This window comes from Canis lupus, chromosome 10 (assembly GCF_011100685.1).
Source record: "Canis lupus familiaris isolate Mischka breed German Shepherd chromosome 10, alternate assembly UU_Cfam_GSD_1.0, whole genome shotgun sequence".
Taxonomy (NCBI): domain Eukaryota; kingdom Metazoa; phylum Chordata; class Mammalia; order Carnivora; family Canidae; genus Canis; species Canis lupus.
Window position 1 is genome coordinate 17,883,864 of NC_049231.1, and position 27,341 is coordinate 17,911,204.

General features: G+C 66.0%; 3 protein-coding genes across 14 annotated transcripts; all 3 read left to right on the plus strand.

Moving 5' to 3' along the window:
• The first annotated feature begins 318 nt into the window (after nt 1–318).
• Nucleotides 319–7,604, plus strand: MAPK11 (mitogen-activated protein kinase 11). Of its 2 annotated transcripts, none has more exons than XM_038550137.1 (12): nt 319–458; nt 3,805–3,934; nt 4,040–4,098; nt 4,170–4,281; nt 4,356–4,385; nt 4,466–4,513; nt 4,597–4,711; nt 4,992–5,063; nt 5,290–5,369; nt 5,778–5,856; nt 5,939–6,112; nt 6,357–7,604. In XM_038550137.1, the coding sequence occupies exons 1-12, from the start codon at nt 445–447 to the stop codon at nt 6,434–6,436; spliced, it is 993 nt and encodes a 330-aa protein (XP_038406065.1). In that variant the 5' UTR covers nt 319–444; the 3' UTR covers nt 6,437–7,604. The 2 variants fall into 2 exon arrangements, with proteins under 2 accessions (XP_038406065.1, XP_038406064.1); XM_038550136.1 differs by lacking the exon at nt 319–458 and adding an exon at nt 1,351–1,483.
• A 1,740-nt stretch (nt 7,605–9,344) lies between these two features.
• On the plus strand, nt 9,345–17,626 carry MAPK12 (mitogen-activated protein kinase 12). 6 transcript variants are annotated; one of them, XM_038550135.1, is made up of 13 exons: nt 9,345–9,460; nt 9,541–9,639; nt 9,715–9,844; nt 11,788–11,882; nt 12,723–12,834; nt 12,942–12,971; nt 13,219–13,266; nt 13,741–13,855; nt 14,081–14,152; nt 14,266–14,345; nt 14,424–14,502; nt 14,582–14,755; nt 17,038–17,626. In XM_038550135.1, the coding sequence occupies exons 3-13, from the start codon at nt 9,830–9,832 to the stop codon at nt 17,115–17,117; spliced, it is 900 nt and encodes a 299-aa protein (XP_038406063.1). In that variant the 5' UTR covers nt 9,345–9,460; nt 9,541–9,639; nt 9,715–9,829; the 3' UTR covers nt 17,118–17,626. The 6 variants fall into 6 exon arrangements, with proteins under 6 accessions (XP_038406063.1, XP_038406060.1, XP_038406059.1 ...); XM_038550132.1 differs by having other exon boundaries at nt 9,416–9,639; nt 17,038–17,142; nt 17,233–17,626; XM_038550131.1 differs by having other exon boundaries at nt 9,416–9,639; nt 17,038–17,142; nt 17,265–17,626.
• Nucleotides 17,627–18,995: 1,369 nt separating this feature from the next.
• On the plus strand, nt 18,996–24,054 carry HDAC10 (histone deacetylase 10). 6 transcript variants are annotated; one of them, XM_038550141.1, is made up of 20 exons: nt 18,996–19,196; nt 19,268–19,402; nt 19,621–19,717; nt 19,957–20,054; nt 20,135–20,239; nt 20,396–20,464; nt 20,568–20,694; nt 20,876–20,941; nt 21,053–21,112; nt 21,194–21,283; nt 21,418–21,524; nt 21,595–21,662; nt 21,742–22,006; nt 22,084–22,168; nt 22,513–22,598; nt 22,743–22,799; nt 22,976–23,054; nt 23,225–23,407; nt 23,494–23,653; nt 23,778–24,054. In XM_038550141.1, exons 1-20 carry the CDS (start codon nt 19,138–19,140, stop codon nt 23,786–23,788), a joined length of 2,007 nt encoding a protein of 668 aa, XP_038406069.1. In that variant the 5' UTR covers nt 18,996–19,137; the 3' UTR covers nt 23,789–24,054. The 6 variants fall into 6 exon arrangements, with proteins under 6 accessions (XP_038406069.1, XP_038406071.1, XP_038406070.1 ...); XM_038550143.1 differs by having other exon boundaries at nt 23,585–23,653; XM_038550142.1 differs by having other exon boundaries at nt 21,194–21,247.
• The last annotated feature ends 3,287 nt before the right edge of the window (nt 24,055–27,341 follow it).

The window sequence follows — 27,341 nt, forward strand, 5'->3', positions numbered from 1 at the left end:
GCGGGGCGGGGACACCGGGGTCCCAGAGGGGAAACTGAGGCCGGGGTCCTGCCAGGCTGGCCGCGGGCGGGGCTCGGCTCACGCTGCAGTCCCGATGCGCCGGGCAGTGACGTTTGCCCGGTGCTGCCCTGACAACGCTTTGCTTTAATTTGGCTGCTGGTATTTAAAGCCAGCAGATTTCACATAAAATCTCAGGGTTTGGTTTGTTTGGAAGAGGGCGTGGCTGCCATGTCCCCGGAGGTGCCAGCCCTGCCCCCGCCCTCATCGCGCGTCCGAAGGCACCTGTCACCCGGCAGTGCTGGTCACCTTTGAGGGGGAAGGAGAGGTGCGCGAGCCCAGCACCGGACAGAGGCGAGGCCGCCCTTCGGGGTGAGGGACGGGCAGCGCTGCCGAGGGGACACAGGGAACGAGCTGCGGTGATGCCCCGGAGGAGCCGCGCAGGACATGGGAAAGTCAGGGTGGGCTTCTCGCAAGAGGTGGCGGCGGAAGGGGGTTAGGAGGAGAGGAGCTGGGAACCGAAGGGGCCCGGTTGGGGGCAGCTGTTTGTGGGTACAGCACCTCAGAGGTGGCCGGGCGCTGCCGCTGTCCCTGGTCCTGAAGGGGCTGGTCCTCGGGCCGCACCAGCAGCGCCTCGCCCCCGGCGGTGCCCAGGCCAGCCCCGAGCGGGAGCCGCCGCGCAGCCACTGGAGGCCCCGGACACGGGCCACGGCGCGGGCGGGGCGGCGGGGGGGGGCCGGGCCACCCACCTGCCTGCCCCACGGCCACGTCCCACCAAGTGTTCGGGTTCCTTGGGCGGCGTTTCCTATGCAGCTGCGCAGGGGTGTCGTGCAGGGCCCGGAGCGGGGGGTGGGGGGGGCCGGTGCGCGGACCCGCGGTGCCGGCAGGGGAGGGGGCGGGGAGCTGAGGCTGCGGGCAGGGCGGTGCCCCGGCGAGCGCGCGCTGCAGCCGGAGGCTGGGGGTGCGGGGCCCGGCAGGGGGCGGGGGGGGGGTGCGGGGCCCGGGAGGGGTGCGGGAGGAAGGGTGCGGGGCGGGGGGGGAGTGTGCGGGGCCCGGGAGGGGTGCGGGAGGGGGTGCGGGGTGCGGGGCCCGGGAGGGGGCGGGGCGCAGGGGTTAGGGGTGCGGGCCCCGGATGGGGCGGGGGGCAGCCGTCCGCCCAGACACCGCCCGGCTGGGGCAGGAAGCCGCGCGTCGGGCCCCGCGCTCCCCGGCCCCGCCCCGCGCCGCCGCCTCCTCCCGCCGCCCTCCGTGCGCTCGGCTCGGGCTGCGGCTCGGGCTGGGGCTGGGGCTCGGGCTGGGGCTGGGGCTCCGGCGGGGGCGCGGGCGGGCGGGGGCAGGGGCGGGGCGGGCGGGCGGCGGCCGCTTCGGCCATGTCGGGCCCGCGCGCAGGCTTCTACCGGCAGGAGCTCAACAAGACGGTGTGGGAGGTGCCGCGGCGGCTGCAGGGGCTGCGCCCGGTGGGCTCCGGCGCCTACGGCTCGGTCTGGTAGGGGCGGCGGGCAGGGCGCGGCGGCGCGGGCGGGACCGGGGCGCGCCCCCTCCCCCCTCCCCCCTCCCCTCCTCCCTCCCTCCCTCCCTCGGCCGGCAGCGCGGCGTGGGGAGGGGCCTCGCGCGCCCCCGCCCCGGGCCATCCCGGCCGCCGCGGAGGATGGGGGCGGGGGCGGAAGGAAACTTTCCCCGGACGCGGCCCGGGGCTGCGGGGAGGGGTCGTCCCCCCCCAGCGCCCCGAGGCCCCGGTCCTGCGGCGTCACGGTCGGCGGAAGGGCGGCTCCCCGGGCCCTACACGCGTGAGAGTGCGCCTCGCCCCCAGGCAAGGGCCGGCACCCCGGGGTCTGGCAGGTGCGGTACCAGCCAGTACTTCTGTTTGCAAAAGAAAAGAACCCAACTTGGGGGGGGGGGTAGGACCCCTCCCCTTGCAATGGCCTCCAACTCCGGGGCCGGTCCTGCCCCTCCCGTTTCCCAAGGGTCTCAGACTCTGGATGGGGCCGAGGGCCCAGCAGAGATGCCTGCCGTCCCCCTCCGAGGGCCCAGCAGAGATGCCTGCCGTCTCCCCCTACCATACTTGTGGGGTCGGCCTACACCCCACTCCATTTTTGCTCTAACCAGGAGACCTCAGGCTACAGCCCGCACCTGGTCCCTGGGCCCCCGAGGACAGTCTGCAAGTGGGAGCGAGGAAGGGACTTGGCTGAGACCTGTGTAGGGTTAGGGAGGCACTGAGGGGTTTAGGGTAAGGTGCTTACGGGAACTCGGAGTGCAGTTGCAATACTGACCAGCTGAGTGTGGATGTGGATGTTGAGAGGTGCTCCCCAAAACCAGTGGGGTCCTTCCCAAGGCCTCAGCCAGATGGCTGGGGAGGTCTTAGACATGGGGAGGCCGGAGCCCCTAGGGATGGGGCATTGCTCCTGGGGGACTTCCTGACCCCTCCAGGGGCTCAGTGCTGGGGCCTGGAGCAGGGCTGCTGTCCCCCCATCTGTTGTCACTGGCCGACGTGTGGGAGGCCCCAGGCTGGCTGTCCTATGCATTCCAGCCTCGGGCCTGTCTTCATCCCTAAGACGGACCTCAAAGGCAAGAGGATCAGGACAGTGCATAGGTGGCCTCTGGGGAATATAGAGTCTTGCTGGAATCGCTTGGGTCCCTAGGGAGCATCACACTCCCCGGGGGAGCCCTGGGTCTCTCCCCACTGCCCGCACGCGCCGGTGCTCCAGTGCAGGCAATGGCCCTCGCCTGGGCTCCCGTGTTCTGTGAAGCTGTGACCCAGTGCCCATTTTTGTCACTCAGTTTGCACACACAGTTGAGCAAAGGATCTGCTGCCCCACGTGAGGGGCCACTCCCCTGCTTGTGTCCCCAGAAGGGACGTGGACCTTCCCCCAAAAGCTACAGCCTGGAGGAAGGGGCATGGAGGCCCGAGACACCTACTGGGTTTCCTGCACCCCTGCCCCGGGCCCCGTGAGCACCTCAGGTGCTGCAGGAGCCGCTCCCCATGTAGACAGCATGCACTCCTGGGGGAAGCACAATTCTAGAGGGTGCAGGTAAAGGAGAGGGAGGGAAGGGCTGAGCAGCAGTGAGGACCTGGTCCCTGTAAAGGTAGGACGCCTAGTGCGGCCCCAGGGCCAGGCCGGCAACTCTGGGAGGGCCCAGCGGTGACAGGCCGTTTGCGTGTGGAGACGATGTTTCCAGTGCAGAGTGGAGGGGTGTGGAAGCTGGTGTGCAGTGGAACTTCTGGAACTTGGGGGGTGGGGCGGGCCTAGGGGAATGTTTTGTGGGTCCAGACACCACCCTCTGCTGAATGCTTCGTATAGTCCAGTTTCTCACTCTTAGAAATAATAACGCAGTAAACGTTTTCAGCTAGCTTTTTATCCATATTTTGAATATTCAGAGGTGGGGGGGGTCCAGGGGCTCTGGAGGTAGCTCTGGAACCCGGGGGGGCCTCCACGAGTGGTGGGCCCATAGGGGAGCAGGAGGACCGTTTGGGGTGAAAGGGGATGGTTCACAATGTCTGTTTTCCTGACCTGGTTGGTGGAGTTTGTCCCCCAGCCTCATGCTGGATTGTGGGGAGAAGATCCAGATCCTGCCCCATGGGTCCCAGGCGGGGCAGGCAGGGACCTGGGATGGCTGGGATGTGTGTGGGAAGGGGGACTGGAGAGTGGGTGCCCCTTGAGGAACGAGGCACAGAGGAGAGGCTCCCCAGGTGCTGGACTCGGGCTGGCCACATGGACAGTGGTGCACCCGAGGGGCCCTCTGAAAAAGGCAGGGGCCCTGGGTGCATGGCCAGCCCCCACCCCGCCGCCTCACTCACCCACCTTGCAGCTCGGCCTACGACACACGGCTGCGCCAGAAGGTGGCGGTGAAGAAACTGTCGCGCCCCTTCCAGTCGCTGATCCACGCACGGAGAACTTACCGCGAGCTGCGCCTGCTCAAGCATCTGAAGCATGAGAATGTGAGCCTGGAGCGCCGGGGCAGGTCAGCGGGGTGGGGGTGGGGCACACACGGGGCACACAGCCCCAGGGCGCCTCGCCGAGTCCTGACGCCCGTCCCCACGCAGGTCATCGGGCTGCTGGACGTGTTCACGCCGGCCACCTCCATTGAGGACTTCAGCGAAGTGTGAGTGGCAGCTGATGCGGGGCTCGGGAGCGCATTGTGGGGGCTGCCTGCTGACCCCTGACCCCTCCCAGGTACCTGGTGACCACCCTGATGGGCGCCGACCTGAACAACATCGTCAAGTGCCAGGCGCTGAGCGACGAACACGTCCAGTTCCTGGTTTACCAGTTGCTGCGCGGCCTGAAGGTGGGCGCACGTGGGGGGTGCGGGGCGGGCCGTGCTGGCTGGCACCTGACGCTCCCACGGTCTCCCCCTCGCAGTACATCCACTCCGCGGGGATCATCCACCGGGTAGGTGCACCGCCGGAGAGGGCGGGCTTGTGCAGGCCCAGCGCCCCCCTCCTCCCGCTCACGCCCCACCTGCCCTCCAGGACCTGAAGCCCAGCAACGTGGCCGTGAACGAGGACTGCGAGCTCAGGGTGAGCCGCCCGCTGGAGAGGGCCCGCGGGCCGGTGCGGGGGTGCTTTCAGGGAGGCGCTGACGAGCCCGGGGGTCGCCCTAGATCCTGGACTTCGGGCTAGCCCGCCAGGCTGATGAGGAGATGACCGGCTACGTGGCCACGCGCTGGTACCGTGCACCTGAGATCATGCTCAACTGGATGCACTACAACCAGACGGGTGAGGCCTGCGCGGGCGGGGCAGACATGTTGCGTTAGGGCCTGGGCGGCATCTGTGTCCAGACCTGAGCCCAGGCAAGGTCCGGGGCCGTCACTTGAGCGCAGCGGGTCCCGGGCTAACTGCCCCTTGCCCAGAGTTGTATCTAGGGGAGTAAGGGCTCTGCTGGTTGGGGGCCTGGGTGTGACCAGGGTGCGGCACAGTCTGCGCGGCCCTACTTCTCGGGAGGGGGCGGGGGCGGGACTTGGGGCAGGCAAACTAACGGAGACTCCTTCCCCCACAGTGGATATCTGGTCTGTGGGCTGTATCATGGCTGAGCTGCTCCAGGGAAAGGCCCTCTTCCCAGGAAATGACTGTATCCTTGGACCAGGTTGGGGAGGGGGGTGAGCCCGGGTCCCCCTCTGCTGGGTGGAGGTGGAGCTCCGCAGAGGTGGGCACGGGCCCTTTCTGGCCGGCCTTGCCTCCTGGCCCCACACTATGCCAGCCGGGGCCCTCTGACGCCCGCTGCGGGAGGGCAGCCTGGGATCTGCGCACCGGGAGGGGCCCACTCCTGGCCGGAGGGCGTTTCCTCAGCCGGGCAGACATTGACCAACTGAAGCGGATCATGGAGGTGGTGGGCACGCCCAGCCCTGAGGTGCTGGCCAAGATCTCCTCGGAGCATGTGAGTCAGCAGCCCCCGGCGCCCCCATGAACCAGGCCCTGGGCGCCCTGGGGAGCAGCCCAGCAACCGCGCGGGAAACAGGGGTCCCAGCGGAACAGAGCCCGATGCAGGGCCTGACCCCGTCGGGGAGAAACAGGTGGACAGGGAAGGCGTCCCTGGCGCGAGGGACAGGGAGGGTAAACCCTGCGCTCTGGCAAACGGGGCCGCGGCCAAGGACGGGGGCTGCTGCGGGCACCGAGAGCCAAGTAAGGCGCCGGAGCTGCCACGTCCAAAGCGGGGGCACCTCTGGTCTGTGTACCTTCCCGGGCCGTCGGAGGCCACTCCCCGAATTCCCCGGGGCTGCCTTTGGGTGGGGGGGGGGGAGGCGGGGTGTGAGCCGCGCCCTCAGGCCCCTCCTGCTGCCCCCAGGCCCGGACATACATCCAGTCCCTGCCGCCCATGCCCCAGAAGGACCTCAGGAGCATCTTCCATGGAGCCAACCCCCTGGGTGAGGACGGGCCCTGGGCCGGGCTGGGCTCCGTGTCTCGGCCTGGATGTGCCCCTGACCGCCCTCACACTGGCCGCTCTAGCTGTGGACCTCCTGGGAAGGATGCTGGTGCTCGACAGCGACCAGAGGGTCAGCGCGGCCGACGCCCTGGCCCATGCCTACTTCAGCCAGTACCATGACCCCGATGACGAGCCCGAGGCCGAGCCCTACGACGAGAGCGTGGAGGCCAAGGAGCGCACGGTGGAGGAGTGGAAGGGTGGGCTCGAGGGGGCCCGGCTGGGAGGGGTGGAGCGGGGGGCCCCGAGGGCTAGGGGCTGCCCGTTTCCTGCCGGGGGGGGGGCAGGTGGACATGGGGTTGAGCATGTCCAGCAGAGGCTTGGGGGCAGCCCAGGGCAGACCCCGGGAGGAAGCCCAGAGGCGGAGGCTGCATTTGGGGTGGTGGGCCCGGGCGGGGCGGTGGGCCAGCGGCCGCAGGGCTCACCCTGTCCCCTTCACCACAGAGCTCACCTACCAGGAGGTCCTCAGCTTCAAGCCCGCAGAGCCACCGCAGGCGCCCGGCAGCCTGGAGATCGAGCAGTGAGGAGCCTGTGCCACCAGCTGCTCCAGAGGGGGCAAGAGCATGCTGGCTACTTCCTCAGCCCACCGCATGCCCACGAGGGGCCGCAGCACCGTGGCCACAGCCCCGCCCCCAGCCTGGGATCCCGCCCACACACTGCTCCTCGTGGGCCGTCTGTGTGCGCGTGTAATGCACACGTGTGTGTGTGTGTGTGTGCAAGCCGCGGGTGGAGTCTGCACCTCTGGAACCCCTTGGTCCTCCTGCCTCCTCTTGACCCTCTGGGTCTTCCTTAGGGCCTCACCAGGATGCCCGAGGGGCTCTCCTCCGTCCCACAGGGCTGTCTAGGGCAAGTGTGGAACACGGGGGCAGAGCCCTATGGAGACTAGGGGAGGCCTCTGCTGTCAGACCTTCTCAACCTGGAAGCGTGGGGCGCCCCTGGGAGATGCTGAGGCCCCATGGCCTGAAAGCTGAGCAGGGTCTTCCCTGAAGGTCACAGGGCAGGGACGGCCACAGGCTGTCATCAGAGTCATCCTGGAGCCAAGTGTCCCCCTATACTGTGAGTGGCACGTGTGCACCACTGTGTGTTCCCGGTATTTACGTGTCGAGGCACCTGCAGGCGGGTGTGTCTGTGGGTGCCCACGGGCTGCTGCCACGACCAGCAAGAAGCTTCCAGGGAGGTGGCTGTACTGTTCCATCCCCCTCCTCGGTTCCCGATGGGGGGAGGGTGCCGCTGCTGAGGCATCTGTGCGGGGGCTCCCGTGGGCAAGGGGCAACTGGTGAACAAAAGCCAGGGCTTCCTCCTTGCGTGCGGGGGCTGCAGCAGGCACCAGGAGCCCCCCGAAGTTGGCCCAGGGGCTCCAGCCTGTGAGGGAGCTGCACACTCGGGCTCAGACCCTGGACCTTGGCCGGAGCTGAGGAGGAAGCCTCTGCTGATACCTCTGCACCCCACCCCCTCTGGCCCTGCAGCCCGCAGCTGGGGTCAGCTCTCGCCCTCCCTTCTTCCAGGATGGGCTGACCTGGCAACCTCTGGGACAGGACTCGGTTCAAGATGTGTTGGGGTGTGGGCCTCCGTCGTGGGGCCTCTCCGTGAGGGGTGGTGTTGCGTGTGTTGGGGCGACCTCCCACCTTGCAGAGGTCTCGACGTCAAGTGCCTGCACCAGGGTTTCACAATAAAGAGGATTCTCTCTCTCAGGCTGCTTGTCTCCCAAGTCTCTGTGCCCTGCTGCTTGGACGGGGTGGCTGAGCCTGTGCATTGCCCCCCTGGTCAGGCCCCACCTGGCCCTGCATTGCCCAGGTCGCTCAGGTCTCCAGTCAGACAAGCAGCCGCATACAGCACAGCGCCTCCCTGTTCCTGGGAGCCGGGGGGTGTCGGGGTCTGCACCTAGGCTAATGGGCTCCGAGCGGGGACAGGGCATGACAGCTGTCCGGCCGTCCACACATAAAGCCCAGCTGCCCAGCTGAGGAATGCATGGGGCCAGCTCAGCTTCTGGTCCCCGTGCAGGCCCACCCCTTCTCTCAGTGATCAGGGAAGCCGCCTGGGACAAAGGCGCTCCCTGGGGAGGGTGGGGAAGAGACCTTTCCTCTCTTTCGTATTGGTGGGGGGAGGGAACCCTTGCTTCAGCCCTCGGGACACACCCTGAGCTACTAGCTCCTTCTGCCCACTGCCGCTCGGGTGAGGACGGGTCCTGGTCTGGGCAGGGGTCAGGGACATTCGTGCCCTTGTTCTGGGTCTTGGGGGTTGCAGACCCTCTGGGAGTTGGATCACCAGGGGCCTGGTTGGGGCGGCTGCTGGGCCTCAGGTCCTGGAGAACCCTTGGAGACCAGGTTGGACCAAGTCCCGTGGTGAGGGGCAGCGGACGGGAGCAGAACTGGGATGCACCACCTGGGGACACCTGCCATACCCCGGGCCCCCCACGGGGAGGAAGCAGCCAGCGAGGGGCTCCTGGGAGAGGCAGGGGGATTGCCTGGTCGGCCCCAGGCGTGAAGGGCACAGGTGATTGTGGCTGTAGTGGCCCAGGCCGCTCTCTCTGGCTGGTCTCCAAGTCCTGTGGAAGCCCAGGTGGAAAGCTGCTCTGGCCGCTCTGAGCTGCTGATTCATGGTGGCCGGCAGGGCAGAGGGAGGGGAGGGCCCCTGGGGATCCTGTTACCTTGGACCTGGGTCCCTGGGCTGAGCAGGTCGTGGAGGGGGCTCTGTCCCCCAGGAGCATCCGGTCCGGGATATGGCCAGACCCGTGGAAGGATGATGCCCCACCTAGGGGTCAGGGGGGCCCTGAGAGCCCAAGTAGGGCCCTCCTTCACCCTTGGGAGTCAAGTCTGGAGAGAGAGGGGAGGCTCAGGCCAGGCTCAGGATGGTCAGGAGGGAGTAAGCTGGGTGGAAGGTGGCCGGCAGGGAGCTGGGTGTGCCTGGGGGCCCAAGGGAGACCTACACCACCACCCTCTCTGGCGCCGGGGCCCGGTGGTCACACCGAGGGGTGTTGGGGATGCAGCCTAAGTTTGGGAGACAGAACCAGCTCCTCCCCAAGGAGAGGGGGATGCAGGCAGTAGGTGCTGGGGAGGTGGGGGTGGGGGCCCACCCTGGGACCTGGATGGATCAGCCCCAGGGGAAGGGGCTGTCCCGCAAGGTGGGCAGGTGACAAGGGGGACACAGGAATGGGGCCCGGGTTACACGGTGGAGGTGGCCAGGCCGGCCGTGGCCAGGGACTTGCAGCCGGGACTGGGGGAGCTCGGGCTGTGCAGCAGGGGGGCCCAGCTCCGCGAGGGGCAGCGCGGTGACCCAGGGGCATCTGCTCAGACACCGCGCTGGGCTCGGGCTCTGGGGGCGCGCCCTGCCCTCCACACACCCCCCCCCCCCCGCCCCCCCGCCCCCGCGCCTCCTCGGGTTTCCGCGGGACGGGCGGGGGCGTCACGTGCGCGCGGCCCGGGGGCCGGTTGGTCCGCGGCGGGGGCGGGACTGCGGGCCAGGCCGGGCCAGGGGGCAGGCGGGGGTCGCGGCGCGGGACAGCCGCGCCAGGAGGGAGGGGAGACCCGCGGTGCCAGGCGCGCGAGCAGGTGCGGCGACCCGGTCCCGGGCTCGGGGCGCGGTGGGGGGGTGCCCTGGGCACCATGAGCTCCCCGCCGCCCGCCCGCAGGGGCTTCTACCGCCAAGAGGTGACCAAGACGGCGTGGGAGGTGCGCGCAGTGTACCAGGACCTGCAGCCCGTGGGCTCGGGCGCCTACGGGGCCGTGTGGTGAGCGCGGGCGGCCGGGTGGCTGGGGGGGGGGGGGGGGCGCGGCGGGCGGCTGCTGAGCAGGGCGTCCTGCAGCTCGGCGGTGGACAGCCGCAGCGGCGCCCGGGTGGCCATCAAGAAGCTGTACCGGCCCTTCCAGTCCGAGCTGTTTGCCAAGCGCGCCTACCGCGAGCTGCGCCTCCTCAAGCACATGCGCCACGAGAACGTGAGTGGGCGCCCCCGGGTGCGGCTGGGCCGGGCTCACCCCCGAGGTGGGGGGGACACTCGCCGGGCTGGCACCCTCACTCGGCCCAGCCCTGCCTCCCCAGGCCGCGGTGGTCCCGGAAGGGGCGCCATCGCCCGGCTGGGCATCCCCCGCAGCTGCACCCAGGGCGCCCCTGCACCCAGGCCATGGGCCACAGTCTGCCCAGCGGGCGCCGAGCGGGGAGTGCCCCGTGGTCAGGGGCTACGGGCGGCCGTGGAGAGCCGAGGCCGGGTGGCCGGCCCAGGGTCGCCTCGCTCCAGGGTGGCAGATGTGCGGCCCCACCCGCAAGGGCCTCCCTTGATGCCCGACCTGCCCTTGGGGCACCGTGTGCTGCCGCGGCCTGTGTGCCCATTGCTGGCTGCTGAGCCCCGGTCTGTGTCCTGGGGGGCCTCCCCGACCGAGCTCTGCCCTCTGCACAGCCCACCCCGCGTCACCCCCGGATCGGGCTGTCTCAGGGCTGCTGGGTGGGGGGGGGGGCGGGGTACCCTTACGGATGGTCCGGCTCTAGGTCATCAGCCTCCGTTCCCCGGGGGAAAACGAGCCCCGGGTCTCCTGGGCTCCTGGCCGATGGCGCTGCAGCGGGTGCTTCACTCACGCAGACTTCTGCCTCTGCCCCTGGGCCTCCCTGGGGACATCCCTTCGTGCGGGACGCCAGCCCAGCCCCGACCTCACCAATTCCTGGTTCCCCTAGTGAGGCCCAGCTGGCTCCCTGTGGTGGCAGCCTCCTCCCCAGCTGCCCCCCCGGCTCCTGCCCCCAAGATCTCAGGGCGGCCTGCTCGGTCGCCTCCCACCCTTGCCGCATCTCCTCCTCTGCACCATCCCAGTTGAGCTCCTGACCTTCTGGCAGCCGGTGCCACCGCCTCGGGGTGCCCTGCACATGGCTGACTGTGACCCCGCTGCCCTGGGAGGACACTGAGGCCGTGAGAGGCAGAGTGCCGGCCGGGTCCTGCCCTTCCGCCCACACCTGGCACCTTCTCCCTTCCCTCCCTCTACTTGAGGCCAGAATCCACAGGGGCACAGATCCCTCTCCACGTGACAGACCCCCCCTGACCCTCAGGGACCCTGCCCTCCATCCCCTTCTTGCCAAGACACTCTCCCGGTGGCCCAGGCCCCTCACCGGACATCCCTCTATGTTCTGTCCACCCCTGTGCCCGTGACTCTGGCCCTGGTGGCGCAGTCACCTAGTTGTCCCTGCCTCACTCCCATCTGTCCCCACACAGCAGGCATCGCACCTGTTTAAACCCCTTCTTGGCAGCTCTTAGGATCAAGGCCAAACCTTCACCTGGCAGGCGAGGGCCCGCCCGGCTCCCTCCGGCCTCTCCTTGGCTACTCCCTGGCCTGGGCCTCAGCCACCTGGCCTTTCTCCCCGTGTTCCTCAAACGCTTCAAGTGTCCTCCCTTCTGCCTCGGCCCTCGTTTGCCTGGCCTCTGCCAGGTGTCCCCCCGCTGGCACATCCACCTGCCCCTCTGGCCACTCAGCTGTACAGGCCTCCTGGGGCTCCGCGGGGCCGGGTCTAGCCGTTGCCTTGGTTGTCGTGCTGCCTGCCTGGGCCTCACTGGCAGAGCTAGGGCTCCCTGATGGGCCTGCTGGGTGCTGGCTCTCCCCTGGGAGGCTGTCCCACCCTGCCGTCAGGTTTTCAGTGGGCATGAGAAGAGGCGGGGGAAGGGCCAGGGGGCTGGAGTGCCTTGGATGGCTGGGAGCCGACCCAGACTTGGGACCGCCCCTCCCCCAGAGGATCCCTGCAGTCACCATTCAAAAATAGCCTGTGTCTATGGGCATGTGTGCCAGGGCTAGGCTGTCCTGCCAGTAGGACAGTGGGGGGACACGGGGACAGCTGTAGGGGGCTTTCCCACCTGGGGCACCGTGCCGCCTCGGGGTGTACCTGACCCCGTGCCCTCCGCCAGGCCCCCACTCCACCAGGTACTCCGGCCTCCCCCCAGGTCATTGGGTTGCTGGACGTGTTCACTCCTGATGAAACCCTGGATGATTTCACAGACTTGTGAGTGCGGCCCCAGGGCAGTCTGCTCAGGGCAAGGGAGTGTTGGGTTGCTCCTGGGTGCTGACTCGGGTTCCGCATTGGTCTGTGGGTGTCCCTGCAGCCCGAGTGGGGGTCCCTTCCCTGCACCACAGTCTGCCCCCTGCCACATGCCCCCCGGGACCCATGGCCCTGGCACAGTGGGTGGGCCCTGGGCCTCCTGCCCCCACGCCTGGCGCGGGGCCCTCTCCAGTGCTGGGCATGCAAGCGTGGGGCCTGCATCTGTCATTGGCAGGTCCCGTGCTCTGGGACCCTGGCATCGGACATGGCCTGTAACTAGAGCCGCTGACCTTTGCTGGCAGGCAGGGGAGGGGCGGCGGGAGGCCTGCCCGAGAGGCTGCCCGCCCTGGGCTCCTACTGTGGTCGGGCTGGCCGAAAGCCAGGGGCTGAGCCTGGGAAGGGCTGAGAACAGGCTCCTCGCCGTCTGACCTTGTAGAGGTCAAGGACCCAGAGGCCTCTGTCCCGGCGAGGTGCTAAATGTCTGTCCTCGCTGTCTCTCTCCCTCCACCTGCCCAGCCTGCCGCTCTGACCATGTGTCCTGCCGTCCCCGCCCCTACCTGCAGGCTTTCCTTTCTCTTGCACCCTCTTCTGCCTGTGATCCCTGGTGCTCCCCAGATCCCAGCCTCCATGTGCCCTGCAGGGAGCACCACAGTGTGGTCCTGACGAACCTGACATTCTGGGGCTGGGTGGGAGGAGGAGCTGCGGGGGGGCATTGGACAGGTGGGTGGAGCCTGGTGCTGCGGGGCGATCTCCGGGGTCTCCAGTGGGTGCGACACCTGCTGTCTGCACCACCTGTCCTCTCAGTTACCTGGTGATGCCATTCATGGGAACTGACCTGGGCAAGCTCATGAAGCACGAGAAGCTGAGTGAGGATCGAATCCAGTTCCTTGTGTACCAGATGCTGAAGGGGCTAAAGGTGGGAGAGGGGGTGTGGGAGGGCGACACCCTCAGGCCAGGCTGGGGCTGGGGAGCACGCTGCTCCCAGAGAGCTGACCGCCGCGGACCCTATCTTTGTCCCCATAGTACATCCACGCCGCCGGCATCATCCACAGGGTGAGTCCTGGTGGGAGCTTCCTTTGCAGGGAGGCGCGGGGGGCCTGAGCTCCAGGACCCCTGTGCTGGGGTCCGGTGGGGAGTGTGTGTGATGCCAGCTGTGGGTCCCCAGGGACCTTCACCCGCTCTGGAAGGGCTGCGGCCAGGGCTGGCCCAGTGTGGCTGCTTCCCCATTCAGGTGCCCCGGCCCTGCCCTTGTGCCCCCCCGGGGGCAGGGGCCGCACGGCCATGCTTCCTCTGTCCCCAGGACCTGAAGCCCGGCAATCTGGCAGTGAATGAGGACTGTGAGCTGAAGGTGTGTGTTGGGGGGAGGAGGGGGGCAGGGGGTCTCCTCACCTGTCCATCTGCCGGTTACCCTTGGCCTTCAGGCAGAGGGACCCAACCCCCGCCGTCTGGGCCAGGAGGGCATCGGGCACACGCCATACCTCATGAGGTGAAGGGCGGGAGGTGTCCCCAGGCCCCCAGGCCTGAGCCAGGGTAGGGCCAAGGGGGCCTCTACAATGTGCTGGCCAGGTCCCGGGGTCAGCGGGGAGCAGAGCAGCAGGGAAGGAGACCCACGGGGCGCTGCTCCTGAGGGTGGTGGAAGCCAGGTCAGTGGGGCTGGGCGCTCTGGCCACGCAGAGGAGCTCACGGGGAGGCTCAGAGAGTCCGTGGCCAGGACCTCGGGTCCTGGAGGGTTGGCAGGAGGCCCCGCGTGCCCAGTTCTGGGTCACAGGCTGGCCCACCTACTCCCGGGGGCCCCGGGCCCCGCCTTCCCGGTTCCCACCAGATCCTGGACTTCGGCCTGGCCAGGCAGGCAGATAGCGAGATGACTGGCTACGTGGTGACCCGGTGGTACCGGGCGCCTGAGGTCATCTTGAACTGGATGCGCTACACGCAGACAGGTGGGGCGCTGCCCAGAACCACCCCCAGCCGTGGCCTCCCAGGTGGCGCCGCCGCTGCCCCTCTTCAGGGGAAGCCCCACAGTGGCTCCTCGTGGGGGGCGGCTGTGCAGGGATGGGAGCCGGGCGAGGGGTGGAAGGCTGGACTGCCGCTGTGTCTGTGTCCCTCCGCACGCATGTCCCACCCTCCCTGGCCCACCGAGCGCTGACATGGGGCCTCTGACTCAGTGGACATCTGGTCCGCGGGCTGCATCATGGCAGAGATGATCACGGGGAAGACACTGTTCAAGGGCAGTGACCGTATCCTACACATGTGGGGGCCGGGCTGGGCCTGGGTGGGTGCTGGGTACGCTGCCCCAGCTTGGGGGGAGCCCCACTCTCTGGCCCGTGCTATGCTCCTCACCTCAGCACAGACCTGGACCAGCTGAAGGAGATCATGAAGGTGACAGGGACGCCTCCCGCCGAGTTCGTGCAGAGGCTGCAGAGTGCCGAGGTCACTTGGGAGCTGGGCGTGGGCGGCGGGGCTGGGCTGGGGCTGTGGCGTGGCCCCTCACCCTTTCTTCCTGAAAAGGCGAAGAACTACATGAAGGGCCTCCCCGAGTTGCAGAAGAAGGATTTTGCCTCCATCCTGACTAACGCAAGCCCCCTGGGTAGGATGGGACTCAGGGGAGCTGGGTCAGTGACTTGGACAGTGGGCCCTGGGCCCTCCCTGACCGGCGCTGCCCACAGCCGTGAACCTCCTGGAGAAGATGCTGGTGCTGGACGCAGAGCAGCGGGTGACGGCGGCCGAGGCGCTGACCCACCCGTACTTCGAGTCCCTGCAGGACACGGAGGAGGAGCCCAAGGCCCAGAAGTACGACGAGTCCTTTGATGATGTGGACCGCACGCTGGACGAGTGGAAGCGTGAGTGGGGGGCTCTGGGCAGGGGCGGTGGCTGGACCCCGTGAGCCCAGCACAGGTGGTCAGGGCTCATAGCCCCGGGTCCCCCGACCTTGGGACGCAGGCCCGGTGAGGAATACAGCAGACAGCCAGCGGGCAGGGGGCTTCTTGGCCAATGGGCCCTCTGGCCGGAGCTGAAGGATGAAAGAACGTTCCGGGCAGGGGGTTCAGCACAAACAAGTGCGGAGGAGAGTTCTGGAAACTGGGTAGCAGCCCCCAGCTGCGGGCAGTTGTGAGCACTTACCCTGCAGGCCCGGCACCAGTGCTGGCCAGAGACCTGGGCCATCCTGCGGCCCTTCTGCACCCCCTTGTGCCCCAGACTTCCACTCTCACCTCTTGAACTTCTGGTGGCCTCTCTTTGCCCCACTTTCCTTTTTAAAGATCTACATGTTAAGAGAGCGCAAGTGAGAGTGTGTGCGCTCGGGCACCAGGCAGGAAGGGGCAGAGGGGGACAGAGGGTTTCAAGCAGATTTCGCTGAGCGTGGAGCCTGACTGATGGGGGCTCATCTCACAACCTGAGCCAAAACCAAGAGTTGGACGCTCGACGGACCGAGCCAGCCCGGCTCCCCTTTGTCCCTTTGAGGACCCCTCCCACCCAGACAGCTGCACGCCCCTCTGTCTGGCCAGCAGGCCGAGCCCCCCGCAGCAGCCTTCTCTGCACCCCTTGCCCCCTCGTCCCACTGAGCAGCTCCGACCCACCTAAGCCTGTGCCCAGCACCGCCCGGCTTTGCCCTGGCTCTTTCCTTCCACCACAGCCCCCCGCTCAACTCCTCAGCTCTGGGCCCAAGTGGCATACGCTGAGCTTCAGGCTGGGCTCAGGGACACCTGCCCGGGCCCCGGGCCTCTGCTGCAGCCCTGCAACCCACGCTGGAACTGGCTTTGCAGGACAGCAGGCAGCAAGGGCTGGGCTCGGTGTCCCTCTCTTGGTGGCTGTGGGACTAGCCTGCAGGGGCCGGCATGGGTGAGGGCGGCGGCGAGCACCGTCTGGCCACGGCTCGTGGTTGCCACTGCCTCCTGGGCCGTTGTGGCTCTGAGTCAGATCCGGGGCCTTGGTGCTGCTCACGGGGTGGGGGTGCTTCTCAAATCATGGTCCTCAGCCACCGGTGTGCCAGGTGCCTCCCGCAGGGCTCCATCCCGTTCATGCTTATGCGTTTGGTTTGGTTGGATGAAAGCTTTCTGTTGCTAAAAAAGATAACTAGAAAACCGCGGGCCACAGAGTCCTCTCCGTGGTCTCCACCCACACGAACTGTGGGAAGAGCTTTTGCTTTTACCGCAGACCACGGCGAACACGTGTTCTGTTTGTGGTTGAGCCCCCAGTCAGGAATGCAAGCCTCATTCCCTCCCGTTTCCGTGGGAGCAGCCAGCTGCACGCAGACCTTCCTTGTGTGGCCTGAGCCCCATGTTAGGATTAGACAGAGGGCCCGGGGGCACCCGTGGGGGGACATATCCATGCGGCAGGCAAACCCCGTAGATCACCTGCTCCTCACGCAGTTTCCTGCCCTGGGCACGAGGAGTACCGGTGTCCCCCTGACAGGTGCTCCCTGGCCAGGTGAGCGTGGGGACACCAGGCTAGGCCGAGCAGAACCCGTCCCTCTGCATACGGGTCGGGGGGAAAGCAAAGCAGGCCTCTCCCTTCCTTGGGGATGGCTTGCTCCGGCCACACATTTCAGGGAACGTGACCACCAGGTGTTTGGTGGCAATTCTTTTCATTTAAGTTTCTGTGGATGTTCCGGGTCCAGAAACTGGGATGTGTTCTGGGGGGTCCTGAGTGGCTCGACTTGTAGAGACACATTGCCTTCTATTCTTAGGACTGCTCATCACAGCAGGTTCTGGGCCCAGGCCTGCCTGGCCACGCCACAGGCAGTGGGTTTGGGTTATAGGAGCCCCATTGGGGTGGATAGTTCATGTGGGGGGACATAGGGGGGCCGAGGGGGGCTGTGGCCTGGGATGAAGTTGTGTGTGTGGCACCCGCACTCCCGCAGCAACTTCTGACCCTGATGTTTTGGGGACCAGGTGGGCCCCGAGCTCAGTGCTAACAGGCTGTGCTCTGGGCCTGGGAGCTCTCCCCACCCCCACCAAGAGCCACCTCCCAGGACTCAGAGCTGGTCAGGGCAAGCATCAGTGAGCTGGGCCCAGTGCTCTTCCTGGGTCACTGGCTTTCCCTCAGGTGTGAATTGTAGGAGGCGCTTGTGAGGGGTGCTGAGGCCCCTTCTCCCATGGTGGCTTTCTCTCTCACCCCACCCCAGGTGTCACATATAAAGAAGTGCTCAGCTTCAAGCCTCCCCGGCAGCTGGGGACCAAGGTCTCCAAGGAGACAGCCCTGTGAAGACCCCTGGGCCCCGAGAGTGGTGGTGAGGACGCCTTGGGGATCGTGGCTGGGGCTTCTACTGGAAAGGGGATCCTGCTGATCACCGTGGCCTGGCCTGGGGCTTCCATCCCAGGAGACCTCTCGTTCGTGGACCCCCTCCTCCAGGCCTGTTACGCTGCTCTCAAGGCTCCCACGTCAGCCTCACCTTGGGGAGCATCTGGACCTTCTGGACAGGATGTCAGCCTCACCTGGGACTGGCCTCTGACTCCCCGAGCAGTGTCCCCCCCTCCCCAGGTGCGACAAGGAGCCCCAGAGCCTGTGTGGGGGTGAGGCTTGGGGTCGCGGCCTGGCCCCCACCTTGTCTGCTCCAGCCCCTGCTGAAGGCCACTTCATAAGGCAGAGAGGACCCAGAGCGCCTCCTCAGGTGTCTCTCCTGGGGGCGTTGGTGTGGACTCCCCTACACTCCCGCCCGGAATGGGCTACACCGACGTGGCTGGAAGCCAATAAACCCTTTTGCAGAGATCCCACTCGGCTCTCCTAATTCTCAGGCTGGCTCTCCACCTCCGGATTGGGGGGTGGGCAGGCCTGAGCACTGCTCGGCCGTGCAGGCACCCGCTTCCTCCCGGCCTGCAGTGGGCTGGTGCTTGGTGCTCCAGGGGCCGGGCCCTCCTGCGGCTGACTTTCCTCTGCGGCTTTCCCTCTGGAGGAGACCCCAGGCCTGATGGGGGCGGGTGTGACCCGGGGCTCCTCTGAGCTCCCTGCACTGTCCATGGCCAGGTTCCTGGCGAGCAGTGGTCACGCCCCCTGAACAGCACGAGGAGAGGTTCTGGGGTCTCCCCGCATCTCCTGCCTCTCCGCTGGCCGCACCCCAGCACCTCCGACCTCGCGCAGCCCTCTGCTGGCTGGTGGACGGCTTGGAGAGGTGACACTGGGGCACTGGCTTCCCGGACCCTTGGTGTGCCTCCCTGCCCCTCCCACCAGTCCCCGCGGCTGGTGCGCCAAGAGCGGCCGCCCAGCCGAGTGTGGTCAGACAGGCTGCCGAAGTGGACAGCGGCCTTCTCTGCTCAGGGCGCCATCGGGAGTGGGGTGGTCCCCACAGGCCCTGAGGCCGCGTGGCCCAGGGTGACCGCTTGGTGCGCCCGCCACGGCCGCCGAGGTTGGCTCGGGGTGAGCACTGACCCCAAGTGAGCCAATCGCAGCCTCCCCGGAGCGAGTCGGACGTCTGCCGCCCGCTGGCAGGTGCGCCTCATCAGGACGTGGGGACCCCAAGGGCAGCAGGGGGCGCAGGGCCCTCTTGGGGCCGCTGCTGCATCCCCGCCATCGCCAAGGTCGTCCCCCCCAACCCCCCACCATGGTCCTCGCACACGATGCAGCCCCGGGGGCGTTTCTGAGTCGGGCCTGGGCCCTTGCTCACCCCTGTTCCCTGAGCCCTGGCCGGGACGGGCCCTGCGCAGCGGGACGCGATGGGCTGCGCGGTCGGCGCGCGGCTGGGGAAGATTTGGGGCGGCCCGGGACACTCGGTGGGGTCCCCGCGACAGTCCGCGGGGTCCGGGGCACGCGGGCCGTCGGCCCTCCTCCCACCCCGCCCCTCCTCCTCCTCCTCCTCCTCTTCCTCCTCTCCCGGCCCCTCCTCTCCCCGCCCTTCCTCCTCCCCCCGCCCCTCCTCCTCCTCCTCGTCCCTCCTCCCGGCCCCTCCTCCCGGCCCCTCCTCCTCCTCTTCCTCCTCCTTCCTCTCCCGGCCCCTCCTCCCTCCTCCCCTCCCCCTCCTCTCGGCCCCCGGCTCCGGGCTGCAGGAGGAGAAGGTGGAGCCGAGCCTGGAGCGCGGAGAAGTAGGGTCTGGGCCGCGCCGCTCGGGGGCCGGTCCGGGGCGGCAGGGGCGGGGTGGCAGGGGCGGGGCGGGGCGGGGAAGCCGGAAGCCCGTCCCCAGGAGGGAGCCGCCGCGGCCTGGGTCCTGCGCGTTCCCGCCCAGGCTCCGCGCCGTCCCAGCTGCGGCCCGGGGTCGCCGACCCCCCAGGGACCCCCCCAGGGTGGTGGGACCATGAGGACCGCGCTCGTGTACCATGAGGACATGACAGCCGCGCGGCTGCTCTGGGAAGAGTAAGCGTGACCTGGCGGGGGAGGGGTGGGGTGCGCAGGGGGGCCGGGCCCTGAGCTCCGTGTCCACGCAGCCCCGAGTGTGAGATCGAGCGACCCGAGCGCCTGACCGCAGCCCTGCGGCGCCTGCAGCAGGGGGGCCTGGAGCAGAGGTGCCTCCAGCTGGCCCCCCGAGAGGCCTCCGAGGCGGAGCTGGGCCTGGTCCACAGGTCAGACCCCGGGGAGCCGCACGCCCCAGGAGGCCGCCGGGGCCCTGCCTGCCTGCATCTTGGAAACAGTTTCTCCCCTACTTGCCCATTTCTCCACTGGGTGGGTGGGTGGGTGAGGGAACGGGGGGAGGGGGACAGTCCTACCAGGGTCCAGTCCCCCTTTTCCTCCCCTTCCTGCTCCTGCTGGTGACCCTGCTTCCCCTGCCTGCCCGCTGCAGCCCAGAGTACGTGTCCCTGTTGCGAGGAACCCAGGCCTTGGACACCCAGGAGCTGCGGGCGCTGTCGGGACAGTACGATGCAGTCTACTTCCACCCGGTGCGGCCCTGGGGACCCGCCTCCCACCCGAACGTGCATTCACGCGCCTCTGCCCACTGTGTGCCGATATCCCCATGTTCATCAGCATGCAAATGCCCTGCATACTGTGCCCGCTGCTGCTGCGGGGACCTAGCACTGGCCCCCGTTCTGCTGAGCGCTGGTGCCCCGGAGCCGGGCACAGGCCTGGGCAGAGGGTGAGGTGTAGCGGGTGGCAGCTCATTTGCACCCTTCCCCCGCAGAGCACCTTCCACTGCGCCCGGCTGGCCGTGGGGGCCGCGCTGCAGCTGGTGGACGCGGTGCTGATGGGAGCCGTGCACAACGGGCTTGCCCTGGTCAGGTGAGGGCCGGCCCCTCCGCGGGCGACCCTGCGCGGGCACAGGTGGACCCTGATGCGACCGCACCCATTTTCACCGGCAGACCTCCTGGGCACCACAGCCAGAGGGCCGCTGCCAACGGATTCTGTGTGTTCAACAACGTGGCCATCGCAGCCAGGCACGCGCAGCAGAAACACGGCCTGCAGAGGTGTGTACTGGGTTGGCCGGGGGCCAGGGGCCGGGGGAAAGTTGTGGCGGGAGTCGCTGAGACACCCCCTTCAGCCCTTTCCCACCCTGGGCTGGGCTCCCGGCCCCAAGGCTGGAGGCCCTGCCCCTCGGTGAGCTTGGCACTGCCTGTCCCCAGGATTCTCATTGTCGACTGGGATGTCCACCACGGTCAGGGCATCCAGTATATCTTTGAGGACGACCCCAGGTGAGCTGGGGATGGGAGCCTCCCGGCGACCCCTGCGGCGGGGCCAAGGGGCTGAGGTCCTCACCTTTGACCTCTGACTTCTGCCCTGGCTGGCCATCCACAGCGTTCTTTACTTCTCCTGGCACCGCTATGAGCATGGCCGGTTCTGGCCCTACCTCCGGGAGTCAGATGCGGACGCCGTTGGGCAGGGGAAGGGCCGTGGCTTCACCGTCAACCTGCCCTGGAACCAGGTGCCCACCGCCCTGCCCGGCCCCCCTCCAGAGCCCCCTGGCCAGGCCCCATCCCCTGCCCCGCAGCCCCAGGCCTCCCGGACCAAGTCCAGCACATCCTCTGGGGCCCCAGGGCCACGCCTGGGGGTGAAGACCTCACAGCCCTCCCAACGGGCCCCACACTGATGCCCTGTGGCCACAGGTCGGGATGGGAAATGCTGACTACCTGGCCGCCTTCCTGCACGTGCTGCTCCCCGTGGCCTTTGAGGTAACTGCGTGGGGCAGGTGTGGCCTTGGGGGGGCTGTGGGAAGGGGACTCCGTGCTTGGGCTCCCCCTCCCCCTTCACCCCTGCTCCAGGCTCTCTCTGCCCCCCCGCAGTTTGATCCTGAGCTGGTCCTCGTCTCTGCGGGATTTGACTCCGCAATTGGTGACCCTGAGGTGAGGGCCTGGCCCAGCCGGGGAGGGTCCCGGGGGCCGGGGGCTGGGGAAGGCCCCCTTCACACTGGGCTCTGGTTCCAGGGGCAGATGCAGGCCACGCCAGAGTGCTTCGGCCACCTCACGCAGCTGCTGCAGGTGCTGGCTGGAGGCCGGGTCTGTGCCGTGCTGGAGGTGACCATGGCGGCTGGGTGGGCTCCGCGGCCAGGGGCTGGGCCGCAGGCCGGGGCTGCCGTCCTGCCGGGGATGGGGGTGCCCCGCCCCAGCGCAGGCCCTGCCCCATTCCACCTAGTCCTCTCCTTCTCCAGGGTGGCTACCACCTGGAGTCCCTGTCCCAGTCTGTGTGCATGGTGGTGAGGGCGCTGCTGGGTGACCCTGTCCCGCCCCTGTCGGGGCCCATGGAGCCTCATCGCAGGTACGGGGTGGGAGGCTGGGGGGGCTGGGTGTTCCAGGCTGGGCCTTGCTGCTCCTGCTTCTCCCTCCAGTGCCCTGGAGTCCATCCAGAGCGTCCGGGCAGCCCAGGCCCCTCACTGGACCAGCCTCCAGCAGCAAGGTCAGTGTGGCCCATGCTGGGTGGCAGGGTTACTGCCCCGGCTCCCACACCCTGGCTTTGACTCTGGACTATGCCCTAGGGTCAGCCCCCACACCGAGGCCCGGCACCTGCTCCGCAGATGGGAGGACCTCACTTGTGTTGCCCGGGGGACCCACGTTCAAGGCAGCGGAGGCCCAGGCCTCAGCTGTGCTGAGTTCCCTCCTGGGCCAGCTGCACCTCCACCCCACACCCCCTGTCCGCACGGCTGTTGCCCTGACCGTGCCAGATGCTGCCCTGGGCCTGCCCCCTGCTGTCCTCCATCAGGAGGGGTCAGCCCCCCAGGAGGAGACACGGGCCTGGGCCAGGTGGGCAGAGCGGGCCTGACGGGAGGGATAGGGCCATGTGTCATTCCCTGTCCACATGTCCCCATTTACCACCACAGGCTCCATGAGGCCCTGGCCCAGGACACAGCTTTCACTGCCCTTGGAAAGGTCCTGCACCTGTTGAAGGGGATCCTGGATGGGCAGGTGGGGCACCTGGGATGGCCGAGGGTGGCCCTGGGGCTGGGGACAGGGCCTGGGAGGGCTGGGTGGTGCAGAACCACCTGGACGTGACTTGCCTTGCGTCTGGACCCTTTCTAGAACAGCTCTTAGGGACAGGCTCGGGACTTCAGGCCCACTCAGCAAGGCACTCTGACAGTGGGGCGAAGGGGATGATTTAAAGTGTGGTTTTAAGTGTCTTATTTCCAGAAGCAGAGCAGTTTGACTTCAGGTTGTACAGATGGCCGCTCTGTAGACAGAGACCAAGAGAAGGGGTGGACGTGACCCTACCTGATGGGCGTTGCCCTGCCCTGCGTTATTTACCCCCACAGGTGAGCAGTGGTGTCGCAACGACCCCTGCTGCAGCCGCCATGCTGGATGTGGCCCTTCGGTGTAGCTTGTCGCACAGAGCCCAGAGGTGAGCCTCACCTGGCCAGCTGGAGCCTGCAGAGCCTGGCCCATGGGCACCCCCTGCCCTGGCTGGCCACACCACTCCCACCTCCCGCCGCACCGGGTGGGCTTTGGTGAGCGCAGCCTGTCCCAGGCCACCTTTTCCCTCTAGGGTGCTGTGTGTGGCTGTGGGACAGCTGGACCGGCCCCCAGACCTTGCCAATGATGGGTATGACGCCTGGGTCCCATGTGCACCCAGTCCTATGTGTGGTGGGCACCCCGGGGCCCATGCGTGAGGGGCAGGCGAGCTCCCGGGAGGGTCTCCAGCAGTGCTGCCCCCAGCTGTCCCCCACCCCCCTGGTGCTGTCTGGGCTCACACCCAGGCACCTGGGTCTTCTCTGGAAGGAGGACTCTGTGGCTGGATATCAGAGGCAAAGAAGCCGCTGCCCTGTCCCCGTTCCACGTCTCCATGCCGCTGCCAGGGGTGAGCTGTGGTGTCAGGGCAGGGCTGCTCGCTGGCATCCTTGTGGGGACCAGCCCCTGGTGTTCACCTGTTCTTCCTGATGGGACCGTCGGTGTGGCTGCCCACCAGAGATCAGGAGGTGGGGGACCCCGGGCTGAAGGGCTGGAGCTACGCTGCTGTCCTCCCTGCAGACAACGGGAGCATTCCTGAGCTGTGTCCTGGCCCTCGTGCTGCCCCTGGCCTATGGCTTCCGGCCTGACCTGGTGCTGATGGTGCTGGGACCAGCCCAGGGCCTGCAGGAACCCCACGCTGCGCTCCTGGCTGCACTCCTGCGGGGTCCAGCGGGGGGCCGAGTCCTGGTCCTGGTGGAGCAGGTGAGTTGGGCAGGGTGGACGTCCTGTGGGTGGGGAGGTGGGGAGAGACCAGGGACTCGCTGCTCCCACCTCTTTTCCTGGCCCAGGAACCCACATCCCAGCTTGCAGGCATCCTGGCCCGGGTGTTGCATGGAGACGCACCCCCCAGCCTGGGTCCCTTCTCCACCGCCCCCCCAGAGGACACGCAGGCCCTGCTGTACTTGAGAGGGCAGCTGGAAGCACAGTGGAAGATGCTGCAGGTGGCCGGTGAGGATGCCGAATGCTGGGAATCTAGGCGGTAGTCCTGCCTTAGAGCTCTGCGGGGAGGGGCTCACGGCCTGGGGGTGACCTGCTCATAGCGCTGACCAGCTGCCTGTACCCGTGTTCCCAGCTCCTTCTTGAGTGCTGTGACCCAGTACCTTGAAATCGGCCACAGTGCAAGTATTCGTACCCCAGGGACGCCAATACAAGCTCGTCCCCCAAGAGCCGGTTATTCGACATTCACCAGCACACCACTGCCTGAGACCCCTGTCCAGAGGGGCCAGACTGCGGAGCTGTCCACGGCCGTGACCTGGAGCCCACCTCCAGTGGCCACCTCTGCCCGGATGGCCCGTCCTCACTTGCTACACTGTTAACCTTGAAAATAAAAGTTATTTTACCAGCAAAAATGGGTTTATTTAGGAGTAGCAGAGGATTGCAGTTTGGGACAAGCAGACTATGGCAAGAGCACAGGCAAGTCCAGCAAGCAAAGGAGGAGGAACATTATTTTCTGGGAAAGAAGGAAGAAGTTGGGAAGAGTTGTTGTGAATGAACATCCATTGGAGAAAAGCCAGAGTCAGGGACGGTGAGGATTCCCCGGTTCTGCTCCTGGGTCTCTAACTGCCAGGGGTTCCTGTAATTGGAGCGGGTGGTTCAGCTCACCCCCCAGCCTCCCCTTCGGGCCTCCCAAGCCCACTTCATGCATTTCCCTTTATTAATTTTCACATTACCCCCCCCCTTTTTTTTAAAGATTTTATTTATTTATTCATAGAGACAGAGAGAGAGAGGCAGAGACACAGGCAGAGGGAGAAGCAGGCATCATACAGAGAGCCTGATGTGGGACTCGATCCAGGGTCTCCAGGATCACACCCTGGGCTGCAGGCGGCGCTAAACCGCTGTGCCACCGGGGCTGCCCCATTTCCCCCCTTTTGATCAAGATCTTTCTTTGAAAGCATCGCTGATGGAGAGTCAGGTTTTCCGTATTTATAGTTTGGCCTGTGGACGCAGGAAGGACTTTCCTGGTTGTCCTGTCCTCCATCAGAGGGAGCGCGCGTGCCCGCTGGAGACCACTTGAGGCCACATCTGAGTCAGAAGGAAGGTCAGGAGGGAGAACTTCCAGGCACTTCTCACTGAAAGCCTACACATTCTCAAGGTTACAAGTATTGGAGATGTTTCTCTATTGGGCACATCATTCTTTACAAAAGTTTGACAGGTAACAAAGTATAAAACTTAAAATAGCTACACAAAACAGAAGTAACACAACAATCCCAAATTGTATGATGGAGACACACAGAGAGGCAGAGACACCTGCAGAGGGAGAATCAGGCTCCCTGCAGGGACCCTGATGGGGGACTCTATCCCAGGACCCCGGGGTCACACCCTGAGGTGAAGGCAGACGCTCCACTGTTGAGTCCCCCAGGTGTCCCTGTACGACGGTTCTAAACCAGATGGTAGGTCGGCGGTGTTGCCTCCTGGAGGTATTTTATTGGCACTTATTCCAATTTAGGGTAGAAAAGTTCCCCCTAGGGAGGCAAAGCCAGACTCCTATGTGCCTCCTGGAAGTTCCTGCGGGGAGACGGGATGTTGCAAGAACACACGAAAACAATTAGCCAAGGGCATTTGGGAAAAACCAAGCAGTAGCTGAACACAAACAGCAAAACCTGAGACGCACTGAGACAGTACTGTTCTCTTTAAACAAACAAACAAGCAAACAAACAAAAAAACACTTTGAAAACAAAGCTTAGGGGCAGCCCGGGTGGCGCAGCGGTTTAGTGCCACCTTCAGCCCAGAGTGTGAGCCTGGAGACCCAGGATTGGGTCCCATGTCGGGCTCCCTGCATGGAGCCTGCTTCTCCCTCTGCCTGTGTCTCTGCCTCTCTCTCTCTCTTTCTTTCTCTGTCTCTCGTGAATAAATAAAATCTTAAAAAAGTAAATAAAGGGGAATCCCTGGGTGGCTCAGTGGTTTGGCGCCTGCCTTTGGCCCAGGGTGTGATCCTGGAGTCCCGGGATCGAGTCCCACATCGGGTTCCCGGCGCGGAGCCTGCTTCTCCCTCTGTCTCTGCCTCCTCTCTCTCTCTGTCTATCATGAATGAATAAATAAATAAAATCTTTAAAAAAAAAAAAGTAAATAAAAAAATCTTAAAAAAAAAAAGAAAACAAAGCTTATCCGATAATACAGCCTAACAGGCAGTGAATTCAGAGGCTGAATTTGGGTCAGAATCTAGTGTCAGACACAAGTCAGATGAAAGCGGGATTTTTGTGAATCCTGAACCTTCTAACCCATCAGGAAAGTGGGACATGGGTTTGTCCTGGGATCATGATGAGGCGCCCCCTCTGCAAGGGCTTGGGAGGAGCGCACAGGGCACCCCGTGCTCACCAGCCACTGGGCAGGCCCAGCCGGGCTCCGGTGCTTTCTCCCCACGGGTCCCGCGGACCCAAGTCTCTCACCTGGATGTTGGCGGCATGGGGGCGGGTCAGCACATCCCGAAAGGGTTCTGGAGGGGTCTTTTTCCCGGAAAGGAAATCTCCAGGTTGCAAGATGTGATGCATAAGGTCATCATCTCCATCTCCCAGGAGCTCACGGGGAGATTGCTACTTTGAAAAGTTAAAAAAAAAAAACACATTCATTTATTCATTTGAGGGGAGAGTGTGTGCAGCAGGGGCAGAGGGAGAGACTCCTCAAGCAGACTCCCCACTTAGCGCTGAGCACCCCCTGGGGCTCGACCTTACTGCTGAGGAAATCACACTGAGCGGAAATGAAGACTCGATGCTCAACCGCTGAACCACCTGGGTGCCCCGGATGGTTACTTTTATTTTTTCTTTAAATATCTTATTTATTTATGAGAGACCGAGGGAGAGAGAGGCAGAGACACCGGCAGAGGGAGACGCAGGCTCCATGCAGGGAGCCCGACGTGGGACTCGATCCCAGGTCTCTGGGATCATGCCCTGGGCTGAAGGCAGTGCTCAACCGTTGAGCCCTCCAGGCTCCCCGGATGGTTACTTGTGATAGAAGCAGTCAGACCTGAGCATCTTGAGTGGATCTGCTGCCACTAACTGTGGGTCAGAGGGGCAGGGCCCAAGCGCGGTGGCTGTCCTGGGTCTCAAAGGCTGGATCTCAAAGGCCGATCCAGAAGGACCAGCAGCAGGCTCGTGGCCCAGGTACTTGGGAGGCTGACGGATTTTACCAGTCAAGACTCCCCAGTGCTGGTCGTGCGTGAGACTAACGCGGGGCACAGAGAACGGCATGTGCACCAGGAGCAAGACTTGCTGGAGCACCGCGGCAGGGACAGTCCTCTGAGCCCCATGAAGCTCTAGACGGCTTCCCCACGGAAGCAGCCCTGGACTGTCTAGGACAGAGCTTCAGTCCCATGAGGAAACCCCAAACCATGGCTAAGAGACGCTGACATCCATGCATTATGGAAGCTGCACGAAATCCACTCATGTGGACGGGTTTCCCCGTTTATGCTCTGGGCAGCTGGGACAAGAGGCGGCACTTCCCGTGGGCTACTTTCCCCACCAAAACTGGTTCTGAACACCCGGTCCTTTTAACTGAAGGAGAGAGACCTGGGTCAATCCATTAAAAAACAGCGTTAGGGGTGCGTGGGAAGCTCAGTCAGTGAGTCGTTAAATTCTTCCAACAGGATCCCTGCCCTGGGTGGCGCAGTGGTTTGGCGCCTGCCTTTGGCCCAGGGCGCGAT